Source organism: Callorhinchus milii, unplaced genomic scaffold (genome assembly GCF_018977255.1).
Source record: "Callorhinchus milii isolate IMCB2004 unplaced genomic scaffold, IMCB_Cmil_1.0 Scaffold1, whole genome shotgun sequence".
Taxonomy (NCBI): Eukaryota; Metazoa; Chordata; class Chondrichthyes; order Chimaeriformes; family Callorhinchidae; genus Callorhinchus; species Callorhinchus milii.
In genome coordinates this window covers 11,501,831-11,524,826 of record NW_024704742.1, presented here as the reverse complement: position 1 = coordinate 11,524,826, position 22,996 = coordinate 11,501,831, and the positions used below count along the sequence as shown (strand labels likewise).

At 42.6% G+C, this 22,996-nt stretch overlaps 1 protein-coding gene across 4 annotated transcripts in view; it reads right to left on the bottom strand.

The window, feature by feature from the left end:
- adgrl3.1 (adhesion G protein-coupled receptor L3.1) overlaps nucleotides 1-22,996 on the bottom strand; it is a 297,007-nt gene that overhangs the window by 178,301 nt on the left and 95,710 nt on the right. For all 4 annotated transcript variants that reach the window (XM_007905934.2, XM_007905930.2, XM_007905931.2 and 1 more), the window contains exon 3: nucleotides 6,683-6,792. In XM_007905934.2, coding sequence (XP_007904125.1) covers nucleotides 6,683-6,792 — 110 coding nt within the window. The remainder of the gene's footprint in view (nucleotides 1-6,682; nucleotides 6,793-22,996) is intronic.

Below are 22,996 nucleotides of genomic sequence, written 5' to 3'. Positions count from 1 at the left end.
TTGTGTATTTTGTGGGTGAATCGCAGCAGCCAGTTGTGCACAGCAGTGCTCCACAGACAGCTATGGAGTAAGTGAGCAATGTTTTATTTGGGGGATTGTTGGTCCAGAACCTAGGACAAAACTCCCTTCTCTTTTCAAATAGTGCCATGGGATCTTTAACATCCACCTGAACAGGCAGATGGGACCTCCTTGGTTTAACGTCTCATCTGAAGGATGAGAGGAGTAAAGTGCAGGGGTATGGGGAAAACGCAGGCAAATGGGACTGAAAGGATTACTTTTAAAAGAGTCAGCTGAGACACAATGGTCCAAATGGCCTTCTTCTATGCTGTAAATTTATATGGTTCTATGTACAATTAATACAGCATAAATTACAGCATGAACCTCTTTGTTGTGCCTGATTTCTGGTGTTTCAAAATCACTAGAGAGCTCGGAAGAATTAATTTTTTAATAGAAAAATTGCATAAGACTTATTTCTTGATGGTTGGAAAGTCAAGCTATCTTTCTCTTTCAGATGCTTTGTGACCTGGTGTTTAGATTAAAATTTCCGTTTCCCATCCCCTTCTTTCTCCTCCTGGCACCCCACCAGCTCAATTCTGAACACAAATATACGTGCCACTTAACTGATGAAACATGGCATATCAGTTTCCCCAACACTATAATACTTTTACACATAGTCTGTGACCATGCCAAGATAAACGACAGAGAAAGCCTTGTATATTTTTTTTCACTTGAATTTCAGCCAATGCTCAGAAAGAAAAGGAAATTACCCAACATTGCTAGGAGTTATTTTTGGCATGGTGTCGGATTGGTGGGAGAAGGCATGATGGCAACAGCATGACAAGTGAAGAGCGCACTGGGTGGCTAGGAGATTGTTTAAAAAAAACACAGAAAACAATCAATGACATTTTGAATGTTATAAACTGAGGGGAAACAGCGAGACTCTTGGGCACTGTCAGACAGGCCCAAGACCTAAATCAAGCAGGAGCTCTTGATGAACACAACATAGTGCAGCCCTGCTATAACACATCTTGCGAGTCTGCTTACATCGCAGCTGTCTTGTGGACTCGAGGTCACCAAAGCGTGGCCCACGTCTGGCTCGGACTGGCTGGCCATCTGTCTGCATACACAAGAAGTTGCTCATTCTATATCAGAGCCAGACATGATGTCAGCGGTGATCTGATGACCTACAAGTGGGACAGATGACTTTCTCCTCTGATTTTATCGCCCCAAAACCATGCATTATAAAATGGGGTTGCCTGGTAGATGTGTAGAAACTGCACTCCCACCACCCTCCACCCCCTTTCTCAATGGTAAGTCTGGAAGCTGAACTTCCCACTTGTAGTTCACTAGCCAATAACCTTTGATTCCTGGTTAGAGGAATTTTGCCCACAAAATATACACTTTTAGATGTCTCAAAAGACATGATCAGGTTCTCTATGAAATGCAAGGATTATTATTATTATAGAAGGAGACATGTTTCTGAGGTTTCTTTTCAAGATTCCCAGGAACTCTATATACATAATAGGAACGTATACAACAGCATTCACGTAAAAAATAAGACTATGAAATTGCAACAGCAGGTGAGTTCCTTTTGTGTCAATGTGAATCTCAGGGCAGCTAAGCAGAAAAAATAAAGGGAAGTGACGATCATCTTAATTGAGAAAATTGCATAACATAGAGAGGACTGTTAGTCTGGCAAACTCGGTAACCAATCTGCACTTGAATATCCCACAAACAAACGAGCAAATTAAAAAGGATCAAATGGGGGGAAACAAACAAAAAGATGCCAAACTGCTGGGGCTTGGCTCCAAAGTGATCTTTGGTCTGATTTGATAAAACTTCACAATACCTCAAAACATGGGCACTGTTGCAGTTTATTGTTTGGATGACTGTTTGGAGCTTCAAGAATCAATAACAATTTAAATGCCTTCTTCAGGACTGCTTAATTCTACGCTCATCAGCTCAGCTGGCTCTGGCCTCCTGTTTGTCCCTTGTCCCCTCGGCTCCACCATCGGTGGCCATGCCTTCAGCCACTACGTCCCGAAACTCTGGAACACTCTCCCTCAATCTTCCACTTCCCTCTCCCCCTGGCTTGGGGTCAGACTCCGTTACTGTCAAGCACTCCGGGACGCTACCCTGCGTGGTGGGCGCTTTATAAATGTACGTTGTTGTTGTTGTTGTTTATTTATGATCTCAGTGACTGATTACTTTGATGTAAAAGACTGCAACTGGAGCTGATCCAAGGATGCTCTGTCTCAGAGTGCAGAACCAGAGTGTCTTTGAAATCACTTGGTGCTGAGATTACAATAGAAGCCTCTTCCCCACCGATACTGTATAATGGAATATCCTCATGTTCAGTAATCAATGAATAATGACTTAGCTTTCAATATCTGTGTGTAAGATTGTACAGGGCAGGGAAAAGGCCGAGGGAGAATTGCAGCTGTGCTGAAGAAAGGCATTTGAACTGTTATTGGTTCTTGTACTTCCAGAGACAATTGTCCAGACTATGGACATTCAGCAGCACTTTTCTAATTCCGGTAGGATAACCCCCCACCCCCTTAAACGTCTCCCCGCCTCTTCCATATCGCCCCTCCCTCAAAACCCTGTACACGACAACCCTATCTCCTCCATACTTTCTCTGCTGATGACTGGGAGGCCAAGCAAATACAGGAAGAGACAGGGGAGGGATGTTATTCCAGACTTGGTTTGTTGTTTGTATGAGTTATGTAAAGGATTTGACATATTTAGCTTCCTTGAGGCACAATTATAAAGTGTTTTCCAACACATAAGAGAATGCAACAGAAGAATATTTCAGCTTTCTTCATGTGTGGGTACACTGAAGTAGCAGCCAATGTATTCAGTGATTCTGCCTCACTGCTTTTTAATCTGGAAAATGCCTTCAATACCTAAAGCTGTAATGAGGTGCTACCATGTGAAACCGCTATGATTTGTTCTGAATGCGATCCGGTGTCAATTAATACCCCTCGCCATCATTACTTTGCCTACCAAGGTATGGCTTTTACCAGGCAATGCTTCACAACAGCAGCAAGGTGCGTTGGCTTGTGATCATAATATTACTAATCCTTGCATTCGATATAGCGCCTTATCACATCTTCGAGACGTCTCAAAGAGCTTCACAGAATCTACCGTAAAGTGAATTGACTGTATATTTTGTGAGCGAAACGCAGTAGCCAAATACACACAGCAGTGTCCCGCTAAACAGTCGTGGATATAGTGACCCAAATTTTTTTTTATTATTTTGTGGGGGAGGGAGAGATTATTACCCCCAGAAAAGTGATTCAACAATCGACTAACGACCGAGTTTCAACTTACTGTTAGGTAAACAGACGAGTGTGTGTGGAGTATAAGGAAGCATGCCCAATGTTTCGCACTGCCCAGGAATAAAAACTCAGGTCGTCTCGCTTGCAAGATGAATGCTCTAACCACTGAGCTACAGGACTCCATTGATTATTTAAAGAAATATTGGTCTTAAAGGTCCAAAGTAAAATGAGTCCAGGTTTAAGGTTCAACCCAGTTTCTGGTGCCTGTGGTCTCACAGAGTAAAACACTATTGGTTTGGTACTAACGTTATCAATCTCCCGAAAGAAATCGTTAGGACGTTTGATGTCAATGTCACAGAGGTGTGTGCGTTACGTGGCACTTCTCTGAGGTCAGGATATGGCTCATTCCAGGGGCAGAGTTGAAAGAGCTTTAATCTACAGTTAATGTATTGTGGCCAATCTGGGAATGAACAAGGCAGTTACCGAATGCTCAAGTGGATAAAGTTCGATTTTTTAACACCCTCCCCACTCTTCCTTGATGAGAACCATATTGAACAAAAGCAGGTTTGAAAAAAAAATGAAAATGACTAATTCTTTCTTTTAAAGGAACTAGAGAGAAAAAAAACTATGGATAAATGGAATCATATTTAAATGACATGTTCTGCACTTAATTTTGCAGAATAGGCATCCAGAAATTTCAATGTGATGTGGAATCAGTCACGTACAGCCACAGGGTTTGTCGATAAGCTGTTGGGTTTCAGAGGATGGAACTTTGTTTCGTCTGCTGGGTGTCGATCATATGTGGAAACCCATCACCATGTTTAAGAGAATCCAACGTAGACAGTCAGAGTTCCACATATGCATGCCACCAACACAAAGATATTTCCCTCTCCCTGGAATGGACTGCCTGTTCTCTCCCCAGAGCCTGTACTCTGCTTTCATAATTTCCAAACTTATTAGGAGCAGTTATTAGTTTAAGTTATTAGTTTGCCAAGAGTCAAGGCGAGGCTTAGGTACTCCTAGAGTTTAACCAGCTTTACCACCGCACAGTTTGCCACTGTCACTGTTTGGCAGGTTTCCCACTGTTTGGCTAGAACCATCCTACCCATCAGCGTTCCACCTTAATAATAATAATAATAATCCTTGCATTTGATATAGCGCTTTTCACGTCTTCTAGACGTCTCAAAGCGCCTCACAGAATATACTGTAAAGTGAATTGACTGTATATTTGTGGGCGAACGCGGCAGCCAATTGCGCACAGCAATGTCCCACAAACAGCTGTAGATTGAAAATGACCAATTTATTATTGTTTTGTTTTGGAGGGATTATTATTAGGCGTGTGGAGTAAGGAAACTTGCCCAAGGTTTCGCCCTTGAAGGGTTACTAGGAGTTGATTGGGAAGACTCCAAGTCCCTCCAAATCTTGCAGATGAATCAGGCTACCTAGTTTCTTATTCCAGCACGATTGTCTCATGCATGCCATACTATACACCTCAATACCACGGTACTCCCGACAAAGAAAAGTACCAATATATTGCAAGAATAAGAGGGAATCCAATACATTAGATCTGGCAACATTGGGTGGAAGGTAGAGGTGGTTCTGACTGTATATTGCAGCAACACACATATCAACAGAATATGATTGATTGTCTTCATAAAGAAGCAATGTACATTCTCAAACCTCTTGAGGAACTGCATGCCTCGCAACATATAGCTAAAGTAACAAAGGTAGACAACTTGGGAGGTAAAGGTATTAAAATATATAGAAAAAAGGTGGGGAAATGGGATTAGGAACATTGCCACAATCTAACAACATGTTGGGACAGATTCGACGGGCTGCCAAGGCTCCTCCTGGTCCTATATTCCTAAAGCAGGAACTGCAGGGACTAGAGGATAACATGCAGAAGTTAGAAAGCAATAATTATAAGTTGTAAGATTAACACTTAGCTAAGGTTAGTCAGGGCAGATTATGAGGAGCATAAATACATTGCTGTGCTTAGAATGTAGTAACTGCAAGTTTTATTGAGTGTAAATAACAACAACAACAAAATTACATTTGTATAGTGCCTTTCACGTCGGGAGGATGTCCTAAGGTGCTGGACAGACAGTTACGGACCCGAGCTGGCGGTCAGGGTGGGGGAGGATGGAGGGCAGGGAGGGAAGCAGAGAGATCGAAAGCAAGGTCAGAGAGGAGGATCTTGAGGTGGGTCTTGAAGGTGGCGAGACGGAGGGACTGTGGAATGGAGTTACAGAGGGTGAGGACAGAGTGGCAGAAGGCCTGCCCACCAATAGTGGGGCGAGCAAGGCGGGGACATGAAGCAGAGGGAGCGAATAGGATGGTAGGGAGTTAGTAGGTCGCAGAGATAGGAGGGAGCAAGACCATGGAGAGCTTTGAAAGTAGGTACCAGGATCCTGAAATGTATCCTCTGTGTGAATGGAAGCCAGTGCAGTTGGGCAAGGATGGGGGTGATAGGGTCACGGAGTCTAGTACGGGAGAGGACATGGGCTGCAGGGTTCTGGATGATTTGCAGCCTGTGGAGGGAAGAGTTGGGGAGGCTAACAAGCAATGAGTTTGCATAGTCGAGCCTCGATGTAATGAAGGCGTGTTTAAGGGTTTCAGTGGGCTGGAGTATGAGACAGTGACGGAGCCGGGCGACGTTGCGGAGGTGGGGAAGGCAGAGCGGGTCATAGCGCAGATGTGGGGTAGAAAGGATAGTTGAGGGTCAACCAAGATCCCAAGCTTCCGGACGAGCTTAGCAAGATGGAGTGTGCAACCATGGATGGTGATGCTGTCAGCACCTGAGGTGAGGAGGCACAGCAAACAGGCACACAAACAATAAAGAGGATAACAGGCCACCTAATGTGGACAGCAGTAAATGAAGAGTACTTAACGGACAACATGTAACCAACAATCAATGTAGCAAATAATAACTACAGGTTATATATAGGATAAGCCATGACTAACATGATCCAGGGAAGAGGATAAGAGACAGCTAATAATATACAACAGACATTCACTATTTAGATGATAATCCAAGACTAAGGTTAAAACCAATAACTGCAGGAAAATAAATGGTGAAATTGATAAGAAGCACAACTCAAGCACTTTAGAGACCATCACAAAAATATGTCACCATCTTGGGAGTGTAACTACTTTTGAATAAGGGCAGCATAGTTGAGCAAATCCACATAAGGTGCATTATCAACCTGGAATGAGACTGTACCACACAACTCAAGACCTACAGTGTGAGGGACTTCAGTTACATAAGACAGTGGAGGAAAGAACACAGCCTGCATACATTATGATGCATTTCATGGTAATACTTAACCAAGAGAACAAGAGAAGAGTTTGAGCATGAGTGAGTGAAGAGTGAGTGAGCATGAATGACGGAGTGCACTTACTGTATGGAACGCATTCATACTGAACTTCCAGATACTTGTAGGTTCCTGGGCAGGGATCTGGAAAGGCATCTGGTCCGGCCACAACTGCACACTGGGTGCGATTATTGCACCTGGAAGAGAAAAAATAATTCATTCTAAATGAATTGTTCAAATTTGGAATGCATTGCCTGAAAGGGTGGCGGAAGCCAATCGATAACAACTTTCAAGAGAGAAGCACATCATTATTTGGGGAGGACAAATTTGCAGGGCTATGGGGAGAGAGTGGGAGAATGGGATTGCCTGCTCTTTTCAAAGAACAGGCACAGACACAATGGGCCGAATGGCCTCCTCCTGTGCTATATAATTCTATTATTCTATGATTTTATAAACATGACTGTTGGACTGTAAAGCACTCTGAGATGCCGTCCGGCATGGAGGGCGCTATATAAATCCAAGTTGTTGTTGTTGTTGCATTGTTGGCTCTCTGCTACTGAATAGCTGAATTGATTAATTGAAATCAGGCAAACAAGACACCAGAGAACCACTGACAAACTGCATCTGTCACACACATGCTATTGTGTAGGTTATTCACTTGAAGTAAGCGGACACAGCATTTTAAAGATGTGCTGAATGAAGGATGATCAGCAGCACATTCCAAATGCACTGTGTGGGCTCCAAATCTTATATTTGCAATCTAAGGTGTGTCCCTTTTTTTTGATATTAGCACTCACAATATTAAGAAAATAGTTTGAATTATATTAATAATTATATTAATAATCCTTGCATTTGATATCACATTATCTAGAGGTCTCAAAGCGCTTCACAGAATATACTGTAAAGTGAATTGACTGTATGTTTTGTGGGCAAAACAGCGGACAATTGCACACAGAAGTACAAACTGTATTTTGAATCAGTTTTCTCAATTCCTCTCTTGAAGGCATGAACTCACAGCACAGAATGATATTGACCCTCTGGTACTAACTCAATTTAGCCAGTCATAAACTGTAGCACCAAAACAGGGCATTTGGCTCAATGAGTCCATGCTAGACTGGAACTCATCTGTGAACGTGCAGAGTGAGTATGTGCAGGGCCAGAACATGCAGGAAGAATAATAGCTGAACATGTTCTTACCAGAAGCAAGACCGTTCTTAAGACAACAACAACAAATTGCATTGAAATAGATTCTCTTCAATTTCAGGGTGGTCCAACAATTTTAAAATGCACTGCAGAAAACCAGCATCCAGGATAAGGCTAAATTTACATATTTTCAAAACGTTTCACAATGTTATATTTTAAGACTATAATCTTAAGACTAAGACTGCTATTTCAGGTCTCAGCCCACAAATACACAGACAATCCACTTTACAATTATGAATTACGTATTATGAATTAAAATGTATTATTTATTCTGTTAAGCGCTTTGAGGTGTCTCAATGACGTGATAAGGGGCCATATCAAATGCAAGGATTATTATTATTATTAGCCTTGAAAGCACACTTTTCCAGGAAGAGTTAATAGACTGGATCAGGAACAAGAAGCCTGGTTACTTTTGCTTTTCTGTCCAACCCAGAGTACTGTACCCAGAAGATAACTGTAGTTCACCTAACGTAATTCTTACTCAGCACAGATTAGGAATTAAACCTGGGGACTTCCTAGTTTTGAGTGTAGCTTTCTAAACACTCACACACCACATTGTCAATGTATGTATGTTTTTCAATGCTTTCACCCACAAATGTACAGTCAATTCACTTTACAGTATATTCTGTGAAGCGCTTTGAGACGTCTAGAAGATGTGAAAAACACTATATCAAATGTAAGGATTATTATTATTATTATTATTATTATCTTATCAAGTCCGGTTTGGATATAAAGACAGATGATATCAGATGCAAAGAAGCATTTTGGAGAACTTTCTAACTCAAAATACTGCTTGGTTGGAAATTGCACACATTAAGAGAGTTTCTGCTACAGGTGGGTTTGAAGTCAGTGCTGCATAGATAGGGTTAAATGTGCCCACACTTAGCATTTGTGCTCACAACCAAGAAATAATTGGGCTTTTTTGCACGCGCCTCATCGTGCTCAAATGTCTCAAAGTATTTTCTAGTAATTACTAAAATGTAGTGACTGCTTTTGTAGGCAAACACATGCACATCAGTGACGCAGTTATAAACTCTGCACAAACCCTAAAATACTTTCATTACCCCCTCCCCCCAACACACACAAACAGCACATTTTCAATGTATGTACGTTTTTTTGTTCGGTTGCTTTCCTTAAAAGGAAGAGACAGCATTACACCTAGGGATCTTTATTTCACAGCCAGTCGAGAAACGATTATAATTGGACATGGGATTTCAGAGGCCAAAAGTGCAGAGGTCACATGATTGAGATGGTACAAAGAAACAGCTAACAGGCACATGCATTTTATTACATATTAAAAACACAGAGAGCAAGCAGTAAAGAATTCTGCACACCATGTATACAAGCAGAGAGCGTCATTGCCACTGGGATTTTAAATACATACTGCTCTCACTCGGACTTTCAGAGGAAAACAGAGGGCAAAGTAGACTTTTTGCCTCCAAGTCTAGAAATGCTTTTGTATAATAGCTATTCATGCTCCAGCTGTACAGTGCTCTGCACCTGGACACCTTGATACAAGGCTCAGAACCTTGAAGCAAAATGAAGAGCAACAAGGATGATCCCTAGTGTTACAGGGATCAGCCATGAGGAGCATTAGATAAGATAGAGCATTTCAACTTTGAAAATAAATGTCTCAGATAGAAGAGGTCTAGGAGATGCTAAGTAGAATTGAGCAAATAAATACATGTTACTTTCTGATACATCAAGGAATTAGAACTGGAGGGCACAGGTTCAATTTGTGAAGAACAATTATGGGACAGCCACCAGGAAGTATTTCTTCATACAGAGTGGCAATTACAGCTGGAGTGGCAGTAGAGTTCATTGAACAAGCATCTTGACGTTGCAATGGAAAGATGGAAAAGTGGGAATTCTGGGAGATTAAATGGGTCTCAAATCCTACTCCATCCATAACTCTCTTGTGATTGTGTGTTTTCCAGAAATTTTCATTTGTTGCACAATGACATCAGCTTTCCAGGGAGACAACATACCAGCAGTCTGGTATTGCAATGAATTCTCTAAATGCTACGACATTGCTATCAACAGGACAACTATCAGATTCCCCTTAACAGTTGACTCAACATTGTCATTTCAGGATTCATTTTCAAACTAGCTCAGTTCCTGGTTACAGTTAGGACAGTGTGACATGCAATGTCACTATTACAAAACTCTGGACAACCCTTACATTTCAAGGACCATTTCAGCATTGAATCAGCATTTGGCTTCCCAGCCTTTTCCAGGATTCAGGCAAAATTCAGTAAGAAACTGCTCTACTTGCACCAATACACACTTCAACATGCATGGAATGCTGAAACAGCAAGATTGATGATGGTGCTGTTTGAGTCATCTTAATCAATGGTTTAAAATTCAGTCCAAGTTGCCATATTATCTGTTCATGGCAGGAGGGAAAGACTGGAGTAAGCGATACCCAGCTTGATAGATACTTGATTTACTGACGCTCCATTTGTTTCACCCCAAAAGTATATTTACCAAAACAGCATGCCAGAAAATAATTCTGATGCAGCGAGTTCTTTATAACTGCTTTAGCCAATTAACCTAAATGGGCAAGCTTTCTCTCAGTGGGGCAGAGCCCACAGCTGAAACAAGAATATTCCTGCATAAGGCCGTTATGTAATGGTGTTCCTTGCCCTTTCCATTGAGCATAATAAGAACCTAGCCAGAATTAACAGCATCAAAGACATGTCTGATTTCTAACCCCAGTGGCTGCTGATTTTTCATTGCCATACAACAACAAACTAAATTTGTATATTTGTATATAGTTGGATTTGCTATTTACAAATCTTTTTGCAAATCTTCAAATCAAACCCTATTGTTTGAAGTGCTTTAAGATCTCCAAATCGCACACCACAGGTGAGTATACAGTAATGCCTCAGTGGCAGCAAGCTTTTTCTGGATTTTATGGCTCCAGGTCAATTCCTAAATCACTTTCAATCAGCAGTCTCCATTAAAGAAAATTACATTTGTAGCACCCCTGCTCTCCTCCATTCGCCCCCCTATATGAGTATTCATACAGAAAAAAATCCTTGCATTTGATATAGAGTCTTACTCTAACCCTGAAAAATAAAAGAAATTGAAAATTAGGGTTTAGGGTTATCGAAATGTCTCAAAATGCTTCACAGGATTTACTGTAAAGTATAATGCCTGTACAATTGTTGGTGAACACGGTAGCCAATTTGCATACAGTAGTGTCCCACAGACAGCCATGAAGTGAATGACAAATTTTATTTGGGTGATTTTTGATCAGGACACCGGGGGAAACTCTCTTCTATTTTTGAAAGGTGCCATGGGATTTTCTTTGACAATGCAGGGCTGCTAACATTGCATTAGATTGTCAGCCTATTATACTTGTGTAACAATGTCCTTTCACAATAAACGTAACCTAATTTTGAAGCAAATCACACTCCCACCCACACTCCCAGAGTTGTTTCTCCCCTTTTAAAAATACTCCAGCTTTGTTTTAATTGTGAATAAACAACTCCCGACGTGAAAGGCGCTATACAAATGTAATTTGTATCATATTGTATGGGCGGATAAAATGGTCGAGATTACTGTGCTTACAGAGCGAGAGAGCTGAACAAGCTTCTAAATGCCTCAATATTGATTTCAATAATATAGACCAAACAGCTCACCTTCCCCCTCTTCTGTGACCATTTGACTTCTTCTCAAACCCCTTGGGTTGGTAACTACAGCTTCCATAATTAATTTTCCTGAAGCATTTGTTCACGGTCACCTTTTGTAGCCATGATCCCTCCCTTGTTGTCAGTATTCAGGGGTCCAAATAAATGGACCCATATCCAAATCTGGACATGGGTCCAGAAAAAAAATCCAAGTCAAATTATGTTAAACATATTCCTTATACCCCATTCATCTTTTTAAAAAAGAAATTGGTCCTAATGACAAGAATGCCTCTTTAATGACACAATATCATATTAACTCTATTCGACAATAGATGGTGATATGCTAAAACCAATGGTAAATCCAATGCCCTCATTAATTTTGTGCATGGCTCACCAATGACATCCTGACCACCAATGACATCCTGACCATCTGTGACCAGGGCTCCCTCTGCCTCCTCGTCCTCCTCGACCTATCGGCAGCATTCGATACGGTTGACCATGCTATCCTCCTCCACCGCTTGTCCTCCCACCTAAACCTTCAAGGCCCGATCATTGAGTGGTTTAGGTCGTACCTCTCCCACCGTCTTCACTTTGTCTCCTCAAATGGTATTTCCTCCGGCCCCCGCACTGTCTCGTGCGGTGTCCCTCAAGGCTCTGTCCTCGGTCCCCTCCTCTTCACCCTCTATATGCTCCCCCTTGGTGACATCATCCGCAGACATGGGGTTAACTTCCACATGTATGCGGATGACACCCAACTCTACCTTTCCTCCTCGACCCTCAACTCCACGACCACCGATGTCCTGACAGCTGCCTGTCCGACATCGAGTCCTGGACAAGAGACAACTTTCTCCAGCTCAACGTACGCAAAACTGAGGCCCTCCTGATTGGCTCACGTCAGCGCCTCCGCACCTCAGGCGCTGACAGCATCAGTATCCAAGGCTGCACTCTCCACCTCTCAAAGCCATCAGGAACCTCGGCGTTTTGTTCGACCCTGAGCTGTCCTTTCTCCCCCATATCCGCGCCACAACTGGAACCGCCTTCCATCACCTCCGGAATGTCGCCAGACTACGGCACTACCTCACCCCTCACGCTGCTGAAACTCTGGTCCACGCCTTCATCACCTCAAGGCTGGACTATGGGAACTCTCTCCTCGCCGGCCTTCCCGCCACCTCCCTCCACAAGCTGCAGGTCATTCAGAACTCTGCAGCTCGTGTACTGTCCCGCACCAGACACCGCGACCACATCACTCCCACCCTCGCTCGCCTCCACTGGCTCCCCATCCCCCAGAGGATCAAATTCAAGATCCTCACCCTCACCTACAAGGCCATTCACGCCCTTGCTCCCTCCTACCTCTCCGACCTACTATCCCCCTACCTACCCGCCCGTACCCTCGGTTCCTCTGGCTCCGGTCTGCTCCACATCCTCCGCCCCAACCGCCCTACTATCGGTGGCCGGGCCTTCAGCCTCTCAGCCCCTAGGCTCTGGAACTCTATCCCCCAGTGCCTTCGCCGCCTCCTCCCTTTCCTCCTTCAAGGCCGGTCTCAAGACCTTTCTCTTTGACGGTGCCTTCAGCTCCCCTCTCGACTCTCTACCCCCACCTCGCTCCCTCCCTTCCCTCCCCTCACCCTGACCATTTCCCCCCTGCTCGGGTCCTGACCCAACTGAACAGTGCCTTGGGACGTCCTCCCGACATGAAAGGCGCTCAATAAATGGAATCTTGTTGTTGTTGTTGTTGTATCTTGACATGTACAGTAATTCATTGTAGCTTGCTCCTTCAGTCCCTACAATCCAGCACTCGAAACAAAAGGAGTGACATTCCTGATGAAATTCTAACTAGGCACCGTCATTATGTTAATTGTAACTTCACTTTGCCAAACTGTAATTGTGAGCCTGCCCCTTCCCTCCAGAACCATTACACAGAGTGCTTTGCTTTCCTTTTGAAATGAGGCATTGTGTTTGGTAAAGAGCAATAGACCAAACATTTGAGTCAGCAAGAAGGGTAAAGATAGGAAGCTTTTCTACCAGAAACTGTCTGAGGTTTAACAATGAGTACTGTGAGCTCCCAAGGCAGCACTAAAATTACATAAAGCATTATGTCACAGTTACTGACATTCATTTGAATTCCATCACCCGTTTGTCGAATTAATACCTTAATTTAATTATCAAATGGTTGCGGGAGTCAATGCATGACCATATAAGCCTCTCACTTCACTTATCTGTGATCCCAGCTCATATAAATCTTTAAAAAAAAATTTGTTGGTCTGATGCATGTGGAAACCCATCGCCATGCTTAAGAGTATACAAACCAAACTGAGATTTCCATGCATCCCATTTACACCTGGGAATCCCAGAGATGGATTGTTGGAATGGTATGCACACTCTCTCCCTGGAAAGAAACATCCTGCTTACTCAATTCCAGAAAATTGGTTCGTTCTATGCACTGAACCTTGGAAGACGTATCTCGGAAATGTGAGAATGAAAGGGGTAGGAAAAGAAATGATTGAAAGCACACTGGGGTGCTTTATAAATGCAAGTTGTTGTGTTGAAATCAAGCAGAGAGTCCCTCTCACACAATGCGCAAACACCCCAGACAGAAGCAAACTGTATCAGCACCAACAAAACATGGTTATTTGCTGGAAATCTTTCAATGTTTACATTCTTTAGACCTCCTCTGCAGATATGTTTCATGTATGTGTAGAATTAATTTTACCTGCAAAATAATACCCGCTTTTTTAAAATGGCTCTACTTTCATTAATTAGCAGGTGCAGTATTTACAAGATACAAGACAACACAAAATTGTATTTGTAAAGCGCCTTTCACGTCGGGGGGATGTCCCAAAGCACTGAACAGTCAACAGGGTCTTGAAGAGTGCTTTGAAGCAGAAAAGGGAGGGAGAGAGGCAAAGGGAATGTGGGATGGAGTTCCAGAGGGTGGGGCAGAGAGGCTGAAGGCCCGACCACCGATGGTGGGGCGGGCCAGGCCGGGCGAGGGACATGGAGCAGGCCGGAGCCTACTGAGTGAAGGGAATGGACAGGTTGATAAGCAGTCAACAGGTTGGGGAGGTAGGAGGGGGCAAGGCCATGGAGGGCCTTGAAGGTGAAGATGAGAATTTTTAACTTGATTCTCTGAGGGATGGGGAGCAAGTAGAGCTGGGCGAGGATGGGTGTGATGGGGTCACGGAGCCTGGTGAAGGAGAATACATGAGCTGCAGATTTCTGGATGATCTGCAGCTCATGGACAGAAGAGTTGGGAAGGTCGACAAGCAGGGAGTTAGCATAGTCGAGCCTGATTGTAATGAAGATACAGACCAAAGCATGTAGTGAAGATATTCAACTGGAGAGGGCAACTTTCAGTGAGTTAAAAAGAGTCCTAGCCAAGGTGGACTGGAAAGAAAGATTGGCAGGTAAAACAACTAAAGATCAGTGGGAAGTCTTCAAGGATGAGATAGCTCGGGGACAGAATAAATACATTCCCTCAAAAGGGAAAAGTAGGGCTTCCAAACCTCCCTGGATGATGAAGGCAATTGTATCTAGAATGAAGCAGAAAAAGGAGGCGTATGACGAATATCAAACGCAAGATACAGAAGACAACCAAATCGAGTAAGTGCAGAAGAGAACTGAAAAAGGAAATAAGAAGGCCAAAAAGATTATATGAAAAAAGGTTAGCAGGTAACATTAAAGGGAATTCTAAAATATTTTACAAACATATCAAGAAAAAAAGGCTAGTCAAAGGTAAGGTGGGGCCAATTAAGGACCAAGGGGGAAATCTTATTGTGGAGGCAGAGGGCATGGATGATGTACTGAATGAGTACTTTGCATCTGTCTTCACAAAAGGAGTGGATGCACCAAATGCCGCAGTATCGGGGGAGAGGGTAGAGGAAATGGATAGGATAAGTATAAACAGAGAGGAAGTACTGGGCTGAAGGTGGATAAGTCGCCCGGTCCGGACTGGATGCAGCCAAGGTTACTATGGGAGGCACGGGTACAAATAGCGGAGGCTTTGGCTAAAATTTTTCAATCTTTGTTGGACACAGGGGTGGTGCCAGAGGACTGGAGAGTGGCCAATGTGACTCCTCTGTACAAAAAGGGACAGAAGGACAAACCTGGGAACTACAGGCCAGTCAGCCTAACATCAGCAGTGGGGAAACTCCTGGAGACTATAATCCGGGACAGAATAAATCTTCACTTAGAAGAATATGGGTTAATTAGGGACAGCCAGCAAGGATTTGTTAAAGGCAAATCTTGTCTAACAAATCTAATAGAATTTTTCGATGAGGTAACGAAAGGGTGGATAAAGGTAGTGCAGTTGATGTAGTTTCTATGGACTTTCAAAAGGCATTTGACAAAGTGCCACATGAAAGACTTGTAAGAAAGATAGAAGCCCATGGTATAAAATGGACAGTGGCAGCATGGATCCAGAACGGGCTGGGAGACAGAAAGCAGAGAGTTGTGGTGAACGGCTGCTTTTCTGACTGGAGGGAAGTGTACAGTGGCGTCCCCCAGGGATTGGTATTAGGACCACTGCTCTTCTTAATATACATAAATGATCTGGACTTGAGTACAGCAAGTACCACTTCCAAGTTTGCGGGCAAGCAGTTAGGTAGGATAGTAAACAGTGAGAAGGATAGGAGCCAACTGCAGGAAAACATAGACAGAATGGTAAAATGGGCAGACACATGGCAGATGAATTTCAATGTGGAGAGATGCGAGGTTTTGCATTTTGGTAGAAAGGATGAGGGGAGGCAACATAGGCTGGTAATACAATCTTAAGAGGGGTAAAACGAACAGAGAGATGGGGTGCAGGTAAATGAATCCTTGAAGGTGGCAGGACAGGTAGATAAAGCTGTAAAAAGGGCATATGGGATACTAGGCTTTATAATTAGGGGCACAGAGTACAAGAGTCAGGAGGTTATGATTAACCTATGTAAAGCACTGGTTAGGCCTCAGTTAGAACACTGCGCCCAGTTCTGGGCACCACACTATAGGAAGGCTGTTAAGGCATTGGAAAGGGTGCAGAGGAGATTTACGAGGATGGTACCAGGAATGAGGGATCTTGATTATGAGGAAAGGCTTGAGAGGTTAGGATTATTCTCATTGGAGCAGAGAAGGTTACGAGGAGACCTAATAGAAGTTTTCAAAATCATGAGGGGATTTGATAGGTTAGAAAGGGAAAAACTGTTTCCACTGGTGGGTGTGTCGGTGACGTGAGGTCACAGACTTAAAATAGTCTCTGAAAGAAGCAGAGGGGAGGTGAGAAGAAATTTTTTCATGCAGCGAGTTGTTCAAATCTGGAACGCATTGCCTGAAAGGGTGGTCAAGGCCAATTCGATAACAACTTTTAAAAGCACGGTGGATGGGTATTTGAGGAGGACGGGTTTGCAGAGTTATGGGGAAAGGGCTGGGGAGTGGGATTGACATTACATTGCTCTTCTCAAAGAGCCGGCACAGACTCGATGGGCCGAATGGCCTCTTTTCGTGCTGTACGATTCCATGATTCTATGATCCCAAATCATCTGAAGGGCACTGAGCCCAATTGCTATGTACTGTACGACGAAAATCATTTAACATCAGCAAACACAGCCCAGATAAGCACCCAGAATAGCAATCAACCCCAGGAGGGTTTTGAGGTTCATATGGGTCAGTTACATCTCATCAGGGAGAGGATATTTACTTCCTCTTCCTGTACTGCTACTGTTGGGAGATGAGAAGGTGACTGACATTAGACCACAGCGATGTCTGTCTCTGGAGCAATAGCGATCCTCATTTATACAGCAGCCCTACTGTATAAATACGACACAAAGAGAGCACTGGCCTGCAGGCCAAGTGTTTTATATGATTAAGAGTTAATGAAGTTTACTTCTCTGATGAGTTCCCCAGATCAGAAGATTGACGAGCATGCATGAATTTGTACAATAAAGCAGAAAGTGATCCTTAGCACTGGAACGGTGACAGGGCAACCATGGCATCAACACACCACTGCACTGCACCGTTCCTCTTCTAGATAATGGAAGAATATTAACCAGACGTGATGGAGAGACTACGCTGAATGCTTTATCACTTATTACAGTGAATGCTTCAAAATGTTTTGGCACCAGTCGTGCAGTTTGTTCTTAGCCGATTTTCGGTGACACGATCATGCACTCATTGTGTTGAAATCAAAACTCGCCGCACTCTTTCTCACTGTAACAGCTTAAGAATTTGATTGAACACGTCCAGCCCACTCCCTCCACAGACTCACACAAAACCTGTTCATTCATGAATGGTATCCCACCCACTGGGAGGACATTCAGCACAGGTAATCCCACAAGTTTCCAGAAAGCTCTCCAGTATTCCAACCTGGCATTCCTCCCTCAGGCTTTCCCATCCCCTTCATTCATAACCCTACACCAGAATTTGTTTCCCCATAAATCTTTCAATAATTTTCTCAAGCAGATATTTATCCAGTGTTTTAAAAAAATAAGAGTTAACAAACCATAGATCAAATCAGCATTTCATCCACAAAATATAGTCAATTGAGATGCTTTGGGACATCTCAACAATGTGATAAGGCACTATATCAAATGCAAGGATTATCATTATTAAACCATTCGCATCAACTGCTTTTCTTGGTAATCTATAACACATACCCACCACGCAGTGAGGAAAATATTCAGATGTCCAATACTACTTGTTCTGCTTCCATGATCTAAAATCAATCAGCTTGTTTAGATCTATAATAATAATAATCCTTGCATTTGATATAGTGATTTTCATGTCTTCTAGATGTCTCAAAGCGCTTCACAGAATTTACTGTAAAGTTAATTGACTGTATATTTGTGGGCAAAACGCGGCAGCCAATTGCGCACAGCAGTGTCGTGGAGTGAAGTGACCAATTTTATTATTTTTTTTATTTCTTGAGGGATTATAATCAGGCGTGTGGAGTAAGGAAACTTGCCCAAGGTTTACACTTTACATCACTTCACAATATATTCTCTGAAGCGCTTTGAGATGCGAAAAGCGCTATATCAAATGCAAGGATTATTAATTTTATTATTATTATTGGAAAACCATTTTGAATCTGAAAGGTCATTGAAACACAAATAAAGGTTTGCTTTACGGCCGGTTTTATGTATTTTGCTTGGCTGGAAAGAGGCACAGAAACAAAACATCAATCATGATTAGGGCTGCAGGCTTGTCACGGTGGGAAAAAAAAGTCAGTTACCGTGATTTTCATGTTTGTCCATGACTTTTCTTCCTGACCACGATTTTAATGAAGTGATATTAAAAAAAAAATGACCTCTTTGACCATTTCGGCTGCATACGCAGTCGGTGGCTCAGTCCCCACCCCAAGTCTATCTATAGCTTCACATTTTCAAAGGGAGATGAGCTGTATATAGATGGTCGCTTTCACCTTCCTCCTCCTCACCGGGAAAGCTCTGTGCCAGCATTAAAGATGGTTGCCCCCTCTCCCACCCCCTAGCTCCTCACCGCATATGCTACCATGGGCCTCAGAGGTGAGACGAGGAGAGATGGTGTGACAGTGCGAGGAGCTACTTTTCGAGTAGCTCAGTGGGGTTTTTAACGTCCACCTGAACAGGCAGACAATTGAATGTCTAATCCGAAAGACGGCACCTCCAACAATGCAACACCCCCCCAGCACTGCACTGGAGTGTCAGCTTGTGTATGTTCAAAGGCCTGATGTGGGGCTTGAATACACAACCATCTGACTCGGAAGCAAAGAGCACTGCCAAACTGAGCAAGGTTGACCCACCCAGAAATACGCTTTCAGCAGCACATGACCATCTATATACAGCTCATCTTCCTTTGAAAATGTGAAGCTGTAGATAAGACTTGGGGTGGGGACTGAGCCATCCACTGCGTATGCAGCCAAACTGGTCAAAAAGGTCATGCGCTATTGCAACTCAATTCATAAAGAACACATAAGTAATTGCCTGGCAGCTTGGGCTCCCATTGTGAGCTCTTCCTCAGGGGAAATATCGAATTAATTTTATACAGCATTGAAACGGATTATGCAATGATGAAGTCACATTCAATGGATATGGATGCTGTTGATGGAAAAACTTTTGTTGGTTCGTATAGTTAATGGGCTGATCCTCATCAGGGAACTGTGAGTATCACAATTCAACTCCCGGAATAAAACAGGGGAGTTCAGCAATGTAAAATAATTTCCATATGTAGACGGAATACATTGAACTCTCAGTCTGGTTTGGATACTCTTCCGCAAGTGTCAGACACCGGGTTGACTCCACGCGAAAAAATTCTTTGCAGTTTTGTATAGTAGAACACATTGCTTGCAACTCTAGTAAACAGCACTGAAATGTTACGCGGGGAGAGATGTCATTGCTGAAAATGTGTGATTTGTATGCTCAAGAGAGCGCGATTATCACTTCAATTTGTGAATTTTATTCTCTCACAAGCTTTGTGGGTTTCTAAACAATCAATGTGGTGCCATAATCCACAAACAAACACCACAATTAAAACCGTGAAATTCCTGCACATGCAACCATCGGGCACGCAGTAAACCTGAACCAACAAGAAAGAAATTGTGCTAAGAAGATAACAGCTGTGAATTGAACATCAGTGGATTAACCAAGAAGGACTTGCAATGCAGACAAAAAAAATTGTGATCCTTTTGATAATTTGAGATACTCTTATTCCCAAGAAATGTGGGTTCATCATCGTTCAGAAAGACTAGCTTCATAAATTGTTTCAAACAACAACAGCTTGTATTTATGTAGCTGCCATCACGCAGGGTAGCATCGCAGAGCGCTTGACAATGGTTGAGTACAACACTGAGCTGGGGGAGGTGACCTTAGGCATTGTCAACTAGGAAGGTCTTCAGGCACCACCTGAGGATGAGGAAGGAAGTGGCAAAGTGGAGAGATAGAGGAAGAGTGTTCCAGAGTTTCGGGATGCAGTGGCTGAAAGAAAGAGTGGCTATCAATGGTGGAAGGGAGAGCATGAGGTACATGCAGAAGGCCCGAGCGAGTCAAACAGAGGCAGTGGGTAGTGGGTTGGGGGGTAAGCAGGTCGGAGAGATAGGGAGATGCCAGAGCATGAAGGGAATTGAAAACTAATGTGAGGATCTTGAAATTGATCTATTCGGCGATAGGGATCTAGTAGAGCCTGGTTAGATCTGGTGTGATGGGGGTATGGAGTTTAGTATACACTGATATACGTTCAATATTTTTGCACCTCTAAAAATAACTTTGGCTTTAAAACATTTACAAGTTCTGTTTTTGCATTTATAACTATTTTTTAAATGCGTTTTGAGAAAACACTGGTCAAGGCTTTGAAAGCAAATGGCAGCCACAATTAGAACAGAGGATCACTACTCATTATAGCTCAGTCTAGACTGACATTCATGGAGTGACTTGACTGTCAATCTATTGGATGAAACATTAAAATGAGGTGGAAGTTAAAGATCCCATGCCAGTATCAAAAAGAAGGAGTTTCTCGCAATGTCCTAGCCAACAATACTCCAGACAAATTGACCTTTCACTTCATGACTATTTATGGGACATTGCTATGTGGAATTTGGCTTATCTACACTACACTTTATAGAAACTTTGTGAAGCACGGTGAAACCATACAACCATATTGATAGTATATCAAATGTAATTATGGTTCATTAATCGGCAGAGATACCTAGCCGCCTCGCAAAGAATGAACCCACACTCCAAACAAGAAAGGATTCATTAAAAAGCTTATTAGAGTGAAAGCAATCATTGAAACTTGTTCAGGAGACAACACTGTCTCCCACACGTCTCCCAATCCACTGATTCATGCACAGGCACCATTCATCATATGTGACTATCGAGAACAAGTGTTGGCAGCCTATTCAACTGTGGGGCATCACATTTTCAGCCTGATTCTGTCTTCGCACAAAGTCTGCACACACACTTGGCAGCAGGGTTACTGGATAAGTAATGGTGAGCAGAAACACACTGGCTGATCGTTTTCCTTTACATTTCCTAGCCTGACGCAAACTGTATTGCCCATTAGGGCCTGACAATTGAGATCAGCAACCAACAAAGTCCAGGGATTGAATATAAAACATCAAACTGATTTCTAAAGATCAGGTCCACGCTTGACAGTGCTTTAATCACTGAGCCACTCAGAAAGCTAACCAAATAAAATCATCAAATGTGAAATCATACCCCAATCTCCCTCTTTTCCCTGTCCAGTTCAGGCAAACAGTTCCCTATTTCTACCAATGCTTGCAGAGAAACTAGAACAATTATTTATAGACATTGCAATCAGAACAGGTTGATGAACAGTGTCACAGCACCATAAATAATATTATTATTATTATGGCGGCTGGAGATGGTAATTTTCATTCAATTCAATTCAGGATATTTGATATTGAATATTGATTGTTAATGACAAAGTCAGTCAGATAGACTTCTAAAACACACCATTCACATACACAGACAGATATAGAATCAGTGCCTGGGAGTCTACGGCCTTTCAAGAAGCTATCATTTATTTGACAATAATTATCTTGCTACATATTCTTTACAATCAAAGAGCTCATGGACAGCATGACAGCAGTTTAAGAGGGATAAACTACGAGGAACAACTGGATAATACATAGCAGTCTCAAAAGGAAAGATACCTTAAAGAGGACATTTTTACAAGTTATACAAGATGCTAAATATCATTGAGAGTAAACGCAGAACAACAACAACTTACATATATATAGCCCCCTTCATTTAGGATGTCTCAGAAAGCTTCTTTCAGATGTGCCGAGGCAACAGAACAAGAGGACAAAGGTTCAGGGTTTGTGAATTGCAATTCAGACAAACATGTATTTCTTTGCACAGAGGATAATCAATAGATAAAATAGATTACCAGGAAGGGGAGATTGCAATGGGGAAAGAAAGAACTTGACCCTTTTGAGAAGAAGGTGGGAGTTGATAGTCGAGAAATCTGAGGTCATTATAATAGTAACAATAATAATTATTGCATTTGATACAACGCTTTATCATGTCTTTGAGACGTCTCAAAGCACTTCACAGAATATACTATAAAGTGAAATGACTATATTTTGTGGGTGAAATGCAGCAGCCAATTGCGCACAGCAGTGTCCCACAAACAGTCGTGGATTGAGTGGCCAACTTACTATGATTTTTTCAAAACAATTTGAAGGAATTATAAGCAATCTGCCAATCGACTAACAACCCTATTTACTGCTAGGTAAACAGCGGCGTGTGGAGCAAGGAAACTTGCCAAACGTTTCGCCCTGCCCGATTATACGTCAAATGACTGTCTCCATTTGCCCCTCTCTTGTGATCTTGTCAGAGCCCTCAATTTTTTATAAAAGAATTCTCAAATATATTCCCACAAAAAACGCAGAACATGAATGCTGCATTTTTAATATTAATTTTTAATCAAAATAAAATGTACAGATTCTTCAGCATCTCTGCTTCTTTCATTACACTCTGAACAAAAATATCTCAAGTATGGAAAGTATATATTCTGTTATACAAATGTTTGAAGTTGTTCATTTAGCCAGTTATTCGCCTACAAACACAGTCTACACTCTGCAGTAAATCCTGTG